The 12,540-nt window shown below is 42.7% G+C and overlaps 1 protein-coding gene across 1 annotated transcript in view; it reads left to right on the top strand.

Moving 5' to 3' along the window:
- The window catches only part of GBX1 (gastrulation brain homeobox 1), a 214,960-nt gene extending 204,373 nt beyond the window's left edge, over positions 1-10,587 (top strand). Inside the window, exon 2 of the mRNA XM_069210745.1 lies at positions 8,528-10,587. Coding sequence (XP_069066846.1) covers positions 8,528-9,042 — 515 coding nt within the window. The 3' untranslated portion in view covers positions 9,043-10,587. The remainder of the gene's footprint in view (positions 1-8,527) is intronic.
- The last annotated feature ends 1,953 nt before the right edge of the window (positions 10,588-12,540 follow it).

The raw sequence follows: 12,540 nt of genomic DNA, 5'->3' as shown, positions 1-12,540 counted from the left end.
TGATTTGAACAATGATTGTCATACCTGGATTTTGTGAACGTTCTGTATCTTGAACTTCTAGCGAAACAGGACACATAGGGGGTCATTCCGACCCCGCCGGGCGGAGACCGCCAAAAGACCGTACCGCGGTCAAATGACCGCAGCGGTCATTTTGACTTTCCCGCTGGGCAGGCGGGCGACCGCCAAAAGGCCGCCCGCCCAGCGGGAAAGCCCCAGCAACGATGAAGCCGGCTCCAAATGGAGCCGGCGGAGTTTCTGGTGTGCGACGGGTGCAGTGGCACCCGTCGCGATTTTCGTTGTCTGCTTTGCAGACACTGAAAATCTTAATGGGGCCCTGTTAGGGGGCCCCTGCACTGCCCATGCCTGTGGCATGGGCAGTGCAGGGGCCCTCAGGGGCCCCACGACACCCGTTCCCGCCATCTTGTTCCTGGCGGTTTTTACCGCCAGTTTTTACCGCCAGGACCAGGATGGCGGGAAGGGGGTCGGAATCCCCATGGCGGCGCCGCTTGCAGTGCCGCCGTGGAGGATTCTCTGGGGCAGGGGAAAACCGGCGGGATACCACCGGTTCCCCTTTTCTGACCGCGGCTTTACCACCGCGGTCAGAATTGCCCCTGAAGCACCGCCAGCCTGTTGGCGGTGCTTCCGCGGTCGTTGGCCCTGGCGGTCCATGACCGCCAGGGTCAGAATGACCCCCATAGTACTTGAAGTCAAAACATGCAGTGCAACTAGCATACGGGCAGTCAAAATGTGACCATATTTTGTCCACTCACTGTGCACACTATTGACTCGCTGTCCAGTAGCATACCCGTTTCAAGATATTCTGCCTGGTGTAAAGGGCCTTTTACTGCATGACTTCCAAGATGATTTCTCATTTACTTCTGCCTCACATTCCTTAAGATGTCTTAGATCCAACTTACTCTCCCTACACAAATTCTGCCATACAATAAGGAATGGGGTGATGGCACATCATTCAGGATTTTGGGACCCAAGCTTTGGAATATCCTTCCTGTTGGTCCACGTTTGGCTTCTTCATTTTACTCCAGTTTTGGAAAAATCTGAAAATTCATCTCGTTTGTAAATTAGTTTGCTTTTTTTACTCTTTGGATAGCTGCCCCAGTGGCATGATGCCTCTAATTGATTGTCTGCTTTGTAAAAACAGATAATTAAATTTAACCTGACATTTTCTCTACCACCACATCCTGACGACAATGCCATGGGTGAACCAAAAGATGTTAGTCATGTGCCCTGTATATTTAACTGTGTTATTATTAAATGAAGAGCAACATTACTGAGTAGTAGACCCCTAGACATGCAAGTGAGGCTTTTTTTTAGTGTAGTGCACATCCTGAGCTAACTCCTTCAATGTGCTTCAGACCTGACATTAAGTCAGAATAAAGCACCATGACGTAAAGTAATTTGCGGAGGATCGCGCAATTTGTTCAAGTGGGGAAGACATCTGAACCCAAGTTTCATGGTTAAGAATTGTGCCATTCAACCAGTAGACAATACCCTTCTCCCTTTTACTAGCACAGGACAGTAATTTAAGTTCAATTATTTCATGAACTACAAGTATGACATGGTAATACAATCTGATGTGATACATGTATAAAATTACGAAAAATCGTGCTTGAAAAAAGTGCAAGCAACAGTTAAGCACATGGGAGGGCAACCAATTATTTTTATGTTAATATGACTGCCTTCTATTGACTTAGCGAATCAAACAATCACTGCGGAGGCCCGGGGGGGGACACAGGGCCCAACCCCCCAGGCCTCCTTGCAGCAGGAAACTGCCCCTGCCGTTCCTTTTGCGCCCGGAGGTGCCTGAAAGCTGAAAAATTGTGTTTCCAACCAGATTGATACCTTGATAGAAGAAGTTGAATCTATCTTAAATGGGAAAGAACAGTATGCGCACGAGAGGAGGAAAAGTGCCCCTCTTTCCTCCTTCTTTAAACCCAAGCCAAAGAATAAGGGAGAATTGGGTCTTAAATTAACAATGGCATCTGGGGAGCCCACCCCAGGGGCATGCGATAATCCCATTACTGATAGTGGATTTAACAATCATCTTCTAGGGAGCTTGGTGGGCGCTCCCACATGTAGCTCAACCATCTACGAGATTTCTTGTTCAAATAGTTTCTTACTCCTGGGGTCCTTTGAAGATTTTTCGGGCACTGACATGTTGAATCAAGGTGTGCAAAAAGCTTGCCAAACGTATGCCCAAATTCCCTCCTATGAAGACAAGGATTCCACCATCTTAAACTTAAGAGAAGATATTAACGCATGGCCTTCGTCCTGGAAATGGGTGGTTTCCCTTTGACACACCTGCCAAACCGACCTTTTTTAGAGGGAGCTATAACAGTCACATCGATTTTGTTTTGATTGATGCTAGGATTTGGCATGAATGTAGAGATCTTAAGGTGGGGGATCAATGCAGCACCAATCACTCACCTATTTTAGTACACTGTGAGAGGGGGCTCACGACCAACGCCAATGTGCAGCGCGAACGCGAAGGCATGCTCCCTATTTTAGTAGCACATAACAAACGTTCAATCAAATGGGAGATCTTTGCCAAATCCAGTGGCCTTATGGCCAAACTGCATGAATCAACTCTCAACTATCCCTCCGTAGGTGTATCGTCTGCAAGGTCATCTACACAACTTATGGACAGGCACTTGATGTTTTTTTCCTCCCTGAGGGATTTATTCCTTAGACCTTGCAAGGGAAAAAAACAGCCCAGGGGAATAATTGCAGATGGTTCAATAAGGAGTGCAGACAGGTCAAGAGTAGACTTTTGGAGGCAGTAAGGGCAAACAATAGAGAGAATTTAACCTTAGCACAACACAAGTATGTCCATATAAAAAGATCTGTAAGTCCAAATGGGAGGAGAAGACCTGGCATGAATTGCTATTAGCAGCAAAGGATAGAACTTCTAATCGATTTTGGTTTTTAATTGTCACAAGAGAGCGCAACGAAAATCCAAGACCCGAGTGTCATATCTCCGCTGAGAACTGGCTGCAATATTTCATAGATCTTTACAAACAGGAAATAACTGTACCTGTAAGTAATGAGATTCTTATAGCGAAAGATACATTGGCCAAAGGCATGCTCCTACCCTTCACTCTGAGGAAAACAGAGAGAGCGATTTTAGCACAAAAATCAGGAAAGGCGCCGGGTCTAGATGGAATTCCCTGTGACGTGTTTAAAGCGTACCCCAAATTTTGGTGTCCACACATCAATAACATTTCCAACTCTATTCTGGTGGGGACTCAAATTCCCCGAACATAGAGCGGTGCGATAATATTCCCAATCCACAAGAAAGGGGACAGGTCAATCCCAGCCAATTACAGACCAATAAGCCTCCTAGACAACCTACAAAAGAACTATTCCTACCACGTTTTGGGTAGGCTTAGGGATTGAATAAAAGACAATGGTGCTTTAAGACACCTGCAGGCATGATTTAGGCAGAAAACTAGCTTTTGATCTGGTTCCCGAGATAAACTATGGGAAATTATGGGTAAGATTGGAATACCAGGACCCCTTTTAAAATTAACACAAGAACTATATACTGGAAGCTACGTTAGAATAAGATGGGGAATAGACGGCGAACTCACATAGGAATCTCACTTCCAGAAAGGTGTGAGACAGGGTTGTGTACTAGCCCCCACACTTTTTTTGCTTTTCATAAATGCATGTCTACCCTATTTGCTTGATGGTGGAAATGATGCCCTGATACGGGATGGAGTCAAAACACCATGTCTCCTGTTTGCAGATGACACTTTACTGCTTTCACAAACAGCCACAGGTCTAAACAGGTTGCTTGAAAATTTTTGGTTGTTTTGTAGGGATCATGGTCTTCAAATCAATGCATCCAAGACCAAATATATGGAGTTCGGGTGTCAAAAACGTAGGATGAGGAAAGCGATATCCCTTGATGGGAAAATCCTAGAGAGAGTAATGTATTTTGATTACCTAGGAATTAGGATGGAGGACTCCCACAAATGGTCAGCTCATTTGCTAAAGTGTATTATGTGTTTGAAACAAAAAGCAGGTGGTATATTGTGATTTGCTGCCAGATCGCCTAATATTTCATCACATCGGCAATGGAAATCTTTAAAAATCAGGTTAGAGGAGGAGTTATCTACGGTGCTGAATTATGGGGATACTGCAATCTGCAAGAGTTGTAGAGAGCAGAACATTTGTATATGAAAACTTTATTAAAGCTGCCTTTGAGTTCTCCTACTCTGCCCATACGAATGGATTTAAATCTTTACTCTATAGCAAAGCTAGCTGCTCTAAGGCCACTCCAATATTGGATTAGATTATGGTCTACAGATATTTTAGACTCGTATAGACTTTGGCTTAGAGCAGTGTTAGCAGCCCCCAACATAGAGAAACTTCTGTGGTGCAACAGTATAAAAACTCTTTTTCATAAGCTAGGCCTAGACTTGTACTGGTCTGATCCCACTCATCTCCCAAAGAATGCCAACCAGCTCCTGAAGGATGTCTATTGGTCTAGCCGGGAACTAAACGAGATGGCATTAGTTCCATCGCCTAGTTTGACAGAGGGCTTTCTATTAACCAAGTGCCACTATGAGAACAAGCACTTTTTAGATACAATAACCTCACCCCTAGCGTGCGCACTTTATATTAGATTCAGACTTAGATCCCTACCCATGCGGGCTTTTACATGAAGATGGAAACAAACGGAAAATTCAATCAATCTTTGCCCAGTGGGATGTATGGCCCAGAGAGGGTTGCACATGTTTTATTCTCTTGCCAGGGGTACAAGAAACAGAGGGTTTATTGGATAAAACCACTATGTAAATCATTGGGCATTAAGGATTGCCATTCGGCTCTTAGAATCTGCAAAACAAGTACACATGTTATGGTGGTATGTGCAGTGGCAAGGTTTTTAGAAGACGTATGCCATGTTAGGGGTAAAAGTCCTCCCGGAAAAACATAAACTCTATATATTTGTAATGGTCACTCTTTAGCATATATACGTAGCTATTGCTATTACCAGAGAGATTCAGTTTTTATTGTTTGTGTTAAGATTTATAATCATAGTTGCGTCGGAAATTGTTTAGGTGAACAGCACTGTGTATTTTTTTGGGGGGGGAGAAAAAAAATTCCTTTTGATAATTTGCTTATGTTAGAATATGTTAATTGATATCGTGCCAATTTGCACTTTATGTACTCGAGGACATTTAATGGTGATTAGTACTGTGTATTTTATAATAATTTATCGACAATTTGATCCTTTTACATTGGCAATTTTATATTACAATTTTAAAACCATATGCTCTTGGGGAGTATTTAGGATATGATTACAATAGGGGTTTGACTGTGTTGATTCTTAAGATGCTTATTTTTTTTTTTAGAGCGTTATGAACTTTGTTAGTATGCTTTTATGGTACTATATGCCGAAATAAAGCTGGATTGAATTGAATTGAATTAACTTAGAGAATAGTAAAAAGTGAACTAGTCTATAACGGCAAATAGTGTTATTAGCATAACTAACAGGTCTGACATCCCTTAGAGGTTGCTTTAAGGTATGGGTCTTCAGATGCACATTCAAACTGCAACTAAGCTCAGCTGCAGACACACAAACCTGTAAAACACCCTTCTCGATGTTTTATTCTCGGCTGTCCTGCGTTTAGAAACTGCTTTAGGGAGGGAAAGGGTGGTGCCAGGCTTGGCGTTGTTTTGACTCGTCACTCACCATGGGACAAAGGCTGAGCCAGACATGTGCCTCGAACCTTACTTGGTAATAGCCCACCTCTACAATTCCTAATTAAAACAAGCATAAAAATGACCAATGGCAAAAAAATTACGATTCACTTTTTATATGATGAACAGGCTTTTGCTTATGAACATTTTTTTTCTGTTTATAGTTTTAAATAGTGTGTTGAAGAAGGGAGTAGTTTTTAACTGTTTTGTGCTCTGTGCACAAGGAGAGCAAATATTCAATCAGATTATCCTATATACTCTAAACAACAATAATGCCCCATCATGCTCAATGTCAAAAGGGTGCACATACTGTTATGGGGTCGTTATGGTATGTCGCTGTCACCATGACCAGCACTCAATAGCTCACTGCAAATCGTACTTGACAAGTGACCGCAATACAGGTACAACTCGGATGACTCTTGGCAATATAGCGCACCTCTGATGCTGCGTCCAGGGCACCCCCCTAATAAATGTATTTTCTGATAAATAGTTGGGCGCAGGTGCTTTAACTCTGGTATTATGAGATGTCAGTCGGATTTCATCAGGAATTTTTACATATACACAGACAAAAACGCACACAAACCCACTCACTCCCTCTCTTTGTCCAAAGTCCTCAAAAATATTGACAATTTTACAAACTATTGTATTTCCCTTTTAGTCCTCCAACCAGTCCACATTCATCCTCTCTCATTCTACTGCCCCTTAAGCCCCTCTCTTGCCCTCTGCTTGTCGTCGTATAATGTATGCTAACATTATGTGGCAGCCTGACTGTCGGAAAATCTGGAGCTCCCCCAAGTCATTCTGACCAAGTACACCCCTGGCTGCGTCCCTCATCTTCCCTAGTGTCAAGGTGTGTCTCCAGTGTCACGGGCCTCAGGCACCCGCAGTGGCGCGATGTGCCCAGACTTTCGTTGCGTCAGTGGAAGGGGGCTGTTTTTTTTTTTTTTTTTTTAACACGTGGGTGCTTGCCACTTCTGGATGCAGACGATAACAGTGATGTAGTGCAAGGCCTCCACTCTCAATGCCTGAAACACTGCATAGCTGCCCTATACGATGGTCCAAATGTGCATGACATGCAACAAAGCAAGTAGCTCAAGGGGCTGTATGCTATGGGATCTATGCTAACCGAGGGCTGATGCAGAATGTGAATGACACACGAACAGAGATGGCTGAAAGGATCTGAATCATAGCTCCTTTACATATAACTATTTTGTATATTATGTACTATTATTTTGGTATTGTCAAGATGTCTGATTCAGAAATACTATATCAGACATAAACATAAGTATGGGACTAATGAGAATACATAGTGCATAGTGAAGTCACCAGAAGTGATGTGCCAGGAAGAAATCTCTATACTACTCCCTCATTTAACATAAATTGTCTTATTTTACAGTTAAAGCTTAAATACAACTACATCTCTAGCGTTTTGAAGTGCCTCCTTGACTGCTTATAGTACACAAAAATATATAACGTCACATCAAAAAATTAAAAAAACATTTTAGATTTTCAATTTTTTTGTAAATTGCATGAATGTTTTCTAAACATAAACGAATAAGTGAGCTTAAAAGTGGTACAAATTGACAATATTTTTAATAAACTTTTGCACTTGATGTATGCATTCAAAGAATATGGTTTTCATTGAGCAAATTTGATGTGCTTATTAAAGTTCTTTGTTTTCATATTTTTAAACACTTAAATCTGTTGATGTTAATGTGTGCGATTCCAGTTAGTATGTTTAATGGAAGACAGCACAAAACCATTTATGTAATTCTTTTGGGACCCCGAGGTCATCTTGGGAATGTATTAGTCGGCATACAGTGAATATCTATGAAAACAGACGATAGTCAAGCGGCGATGAAAGGACTTAAAGCCTCTACTCTCCCGGAATAGATGAGACAATCCCCTCTCTATAAAGAGTGAAGGTACTCTGTCCACTGGTACCCACGGCGGCTTTGTACTCTTATTTTTGAGTTGTTTGGCACTGGCACAGTAGAGAAAGCAATACAGAAGCAGCGTTTCAGTTCCTGTCACAGAAGAGCTGCCAGAGGCCCAGTGGCATAGCTCAGGACCACCGCTTGCATCATGACACTGCGATGTCAGGAGAGCAGGAACAGCCAGGAAGGGCCTAGGCGGTGCCCTGATGTAGTGTGCAGGTTGCCACGCCTGGGTCTCAAATTGTTGGCTCCTTGTTATCTGCTCCTGTGAGCAGATAACAAGGAGCCAACAATTCCAAGATTCCAAGGAGACAGAGCCACATACCCCAGTGACAGCGAACGGCCTTCGGCAGAAGTGGAGGGACTTTGGGTGCAACAAGGCCATAGATTCAGAAAATGGGGATAAAGAGACCAGGTTTAGGGATTTGGGCGCAGGAACGGAGAATCGAAACACAGCACGATGGAAGAAGGCAAACAAGACACAAGTAAGGGGATGAGGTACAGGCACACAGCAGTATGGAGTGAGAGACATGGCCAGGGGAAGAGGCACACTTCATCTTCGCTGGGCAGCAGCAAAAGAGGTAGCGACATAGCGTTAGGTAGGAGTAGAGGAGTAGCCACGAGGAAGAAGAGGAGAAACAGACGCACATGACATAATTACCACAGTCATCTAATGTACACATTTTATTTACACTTTGGATCATTATTCCTTAAGTGATTGGTTTTGGATTGGCAGTTGCTGCAAATGTAGCTAACGGGGGTCTCTTCTCTTTTCTCTTTTATGTGTTTTTTCCATTTCTATATGTTTTCCCATCTGTTTGTATATGTGTCCATCTATCCCATTTGTGTTTCTTCATCTTCAGCGGAAGGCAAGATCTACAGCTCAGATGAGGAGAAGCTAGAGGTCAAGTCTACTGAAACTCCTTCCAGTGACAGAGAGGAGGACACCTCGGGGGACAGCGAAGATGAGAGCTTTTTGGATAGAAGTAGCAGTCCCTTTGGGTCAAAAAATAAGTTGAAAAATGGCATCCAGGAAGCAGTCGCACAAGGGAACAACCCTGGGAAAAGCAGAAGGCGGAGGACAGCCTTCACCAGCGAGCAGCTGTTGGAGCTGGAGAAGGAGTTTCACTGCAAGAAGTATCTGTCTCTGACCGAGCGCTCGCAGATTGCTCATGCTCTTAAGCTGAGTGAGGTGCAAGTCAAAATCTGGTTCCAGAACCGCAGGGCCAAATGGAAAAGGATTAAAGCTGGCAATGTAAACAACCGCTCTGGGGAGCCAGTCAGGAACCCCAAAATCGTAGTACCTATTCCAGTGCATGTCAATAGGTTTGCAGTAAGGAGCCAGCACCAGCAAATAGAGCAGGGGAGTAGACCATGAGGATCTCAGAGACACCTAAAGAGAGGGCATCCTACCTCTTTGTGGACCACAGCCAAGGCTCTAGGTCTGCTCCTGCCCTCTTAACCTAACCATAAACATGCCCCCAAAAAACATAGTTGTAACAAAACCTAAGTTAATCATAACATGGGAAGATCTTACCAACTCAAGCTTCTCCTTTTGTCGCTCATGGCCATTCTTGAATATTGCACTTCACGGTAAAACCACAACTCCCGGTCAAAGAATATATCCCGTTCAAAAGGAACCACTAAAACCCAAAAGCAATGACTATGGTTTAAGCTGAACAGATCCATCATGGAAACTGGAGAGTAAATGAACTGTCTTGCAATTCTAATGTTCAAAATATGTGCCAGACATGTAGGGCTAATGATACTATACTAGGGATGTTCAGGCTGGGAAGGATGTGTTTTTATTTCCATTGCCCCGTAGATGCTAGTCCTAATTGTTGTGTTTAGGGGTTAGACAGAGATTGTATAGCTTAAAGATCAAATGACGACGATTAATTGGATTTAAGGATATCACAAGTGTTCATTTACAAATTTAAGAATATATTTATTGACACTAAAGGGTGCATAATGTCTTCGATGGATGAAGATACTCTACAAACTGTGCATATAGAGTGTGCCACTAAAGAAGAGCAGGCCTTGATCAAAGGACATCTGTCACCTTGCAGCCTGTGTCAAAAAACAAGAACTGGAAAGGAGACTGACGTGGAAGACTTGAAAGTCTTTGTGAACCCACAGATCCAATTGTAAGCTATTCGCAAAGAGAACAATTGTGAGACTGAAAACTGAACCTAAATCTTATACGCCATGTCATCAGATTTCTGGGCAGGGGAGGTGGGTGGTAGATTCCAGTGAAGACAAACATCTGGAAAAAATGCACATATCTATATGTAAATATTCACTTATTTATTCTATGTACCATATGTAAATATGAGAGCTTGCATTCCTTATAGAAACACTCACTGTAAATATGAAACTCAAACTGTCTTTATATATGTGTTTTAGGAAGTTCATGATGTCTGTATATGAATCTCATGCTGTTTATAGATAAAGCTTGCATTGTCTATATGTGAAGCCCACGGTGTCTGTATATGAAGCATGCACCGTGCTTATGGTGCACTATCAAGAGTACCCAGGTGACTCACTCCTTAGTCTGAAAGGTTGTTACAGAGTGCATCAGACAAGCAACCTCTCTCGGTTCCCTATCTATCCAGACTCTCCAGTAATAAATTCAGCTTGTGTGTACTAAGCAAGACTCCATGGAAGACCTTTAAAGTGTTTCCTAAGCGCCAGAACGCTGAAGAGAAGGATGACATGCTGCCCACCCTAACTCAAGCCTTTGTATTTTTTATCAAGAGTTATATAATTTATGGTTTCAGGGAAGGCCTGCATACAAATAAAAGTGTACGACAAAGCATCGAATCCCTCATAAAAGGCAAAAATATTCCACATGCCTGTAAGAAGGAACTTCCTACTTTTGGTGACTTATCGAGAGGGCCGTAGGTCCTAAGGCAAGAAAGGAAGATGTTCCCTTATCCCATGGTATGTTAGTAAAACAAAAAACTGCTGGAAGTGGGATGCAGTGGGATTTTCAGACCCATGGTTACAAGTGCCACTCCACCTACTGCACCATTAATAGCTACGCCCATGCAGAGGTTACTAATAGTTTGTATCAGACAACTTAGATACGAGATAGATTTCTGGATAGAAGGCAATTTTCAATAAGAATACATTGTTTAAAAATGGCTCATGGAACATCCAGGAGGGCAGTCAACTGATCATCCATGACCTATACAAAATCTATCTCCCTTTTTGCCAGTGTATGTTGTTATATCGCAGTTATATTTGAGGGAGAAAATTTAGACCTCAGTATAATTCTTCTAACCCATACCTTTCTGAAAGAGACACCATAGAGTGATAAGGGAGGCGTTTGACGAAGAGAAGATGAGCAAAAAGAAATTGGGGCACAGGGAAAGAATGGGCCAAGACAGCAGAAGTAAGGAAACAGTGGTAAGGATTTGGATACCGAAATAACATTTTAACTCCTGGTCTACATAATTCACACGTCACAAACAACTCTGAAATTAATATTATTTAACATGTTAAACAAACATGATGTAGAATCGTTCACAATTTATTTTAATCAAATATTACAATTTGTACAAAAAATGATTCAAGGCATCTCCTTAATTTGAAACAGTGTTCGTGTCAAAAGGTAAAAAATGGATAGGTATTAATATGTGGTGAGAATGTTCAGCCACTACAATCCAATTTTCTACTTCACCTCTTCTTTTGCTGCTTTGCAACGACACTAGAATCTTATGTTTGTCTTACTTTATATCATGGTCTTACATGTAATCTTTCTGCATTTTGAGTTGAATTATTTGCTGTTACTTGCTTCATAATACGAGAGTATGTTTTGTATTTTCCAGTTTTGTTTGTGTGGATCTGGGGCCCTGGTTCAGAAGACCACAATGTCAGTGTCTCTGTTTCCAGGGGGCATTCCGGTGCAGCTCACTCTCCCTTGCATTCGGTATCTGTTAGAAATGGGGTCTTTGGTTGACAGTCAGGTTACCCCCTGTTCAAGCAAGGACCCTCACTATAGCCAGGGTAAAAGAGAATCACCCTCAGCTAACCCCTGCTTACCCCCTTGGTAGCTTGGCAGAGCAGTAGGCTTACCTTCAGAGTGCTAGGTGTAAACACACAGTAACTTAATGAAAACACTACAAAATGACACAACACAGGTTTAGAAAAATAGGAAATATTTATCTAAACAAAGCAAGACCAAAACAACAAAATCCACAATACACAAGTCAAGTTATCAAATAAAAAGCAATACGAGTCTTTATGTAGTTTTAAACACACACTAACAATGTTAGCGTGAAAATGTACCTTGGGTGCGCCACAAATAACCCCGCACGGGCGACTGTGCATCCAAAAGGGCTTGCGATGCATCGATTTCACTCACAAGCGAGACCTGGTGTAGTTTCTCCTTTCATCGGGTCGGGTGCGTCGTTTCTTCTCTCCGCAGAAGAGCAATGCGTCGATCCGGTCAGCACTCTCGGGTCAAGGCAGGCCTTGTGTTGTTTTTACATGCCCAGCGGTACTTGCGTCGGAAATCCAGCTGCACGATGATTAAAAAACCATGCAGTGTGGGTTTTGATCTCCCAGCCTCCGTCAGCGATGCTGCATGTCGTTTCTCCAGCTCCATGCGTCAATTCTTTGGTCGCGTTAAAGTTAAAGGCGAGCGTCGATTTTCAGCTGCGAAGCCGGCGGCACGTCAATTTCCCTGCCGCAGATCAGAGTTGCAAACAGTTAGGAGCACACCTGCCTAACATCCCAGCAAATAATCTGCCCCATTGCATCATGATAAATGTAGTTTCCTCAAAAAACGAACTCAGTTACTTTTAAATATTTCACCTCTAAATAGGTGCAGCCTTTGCTGTGCATCTCTGGACACATGTGTTTCTGGGTT

Source organism: Pleurodeles waltl, chromosome 10 (genome assembly GCF_031143425.1).
Source record: "Pleurodeles waltl isolate 20211129_DDA chromosome 10, aPleWal1.hap1.20221129, whole genome shotgun sequence".
NCBI classification, from domain to species: domain Eukaryota; kingdom Metazoa; phylum Chordata; class Amphibia; order Caudata; family Salamandridae; genus Pleurodeles; species Pleurodeles waltl.
The sequence above is the reverse complement of the archived record's forward strand: the minus strand, read 5'-3'. Positions and strand labels throughout refer to the sequence as shown.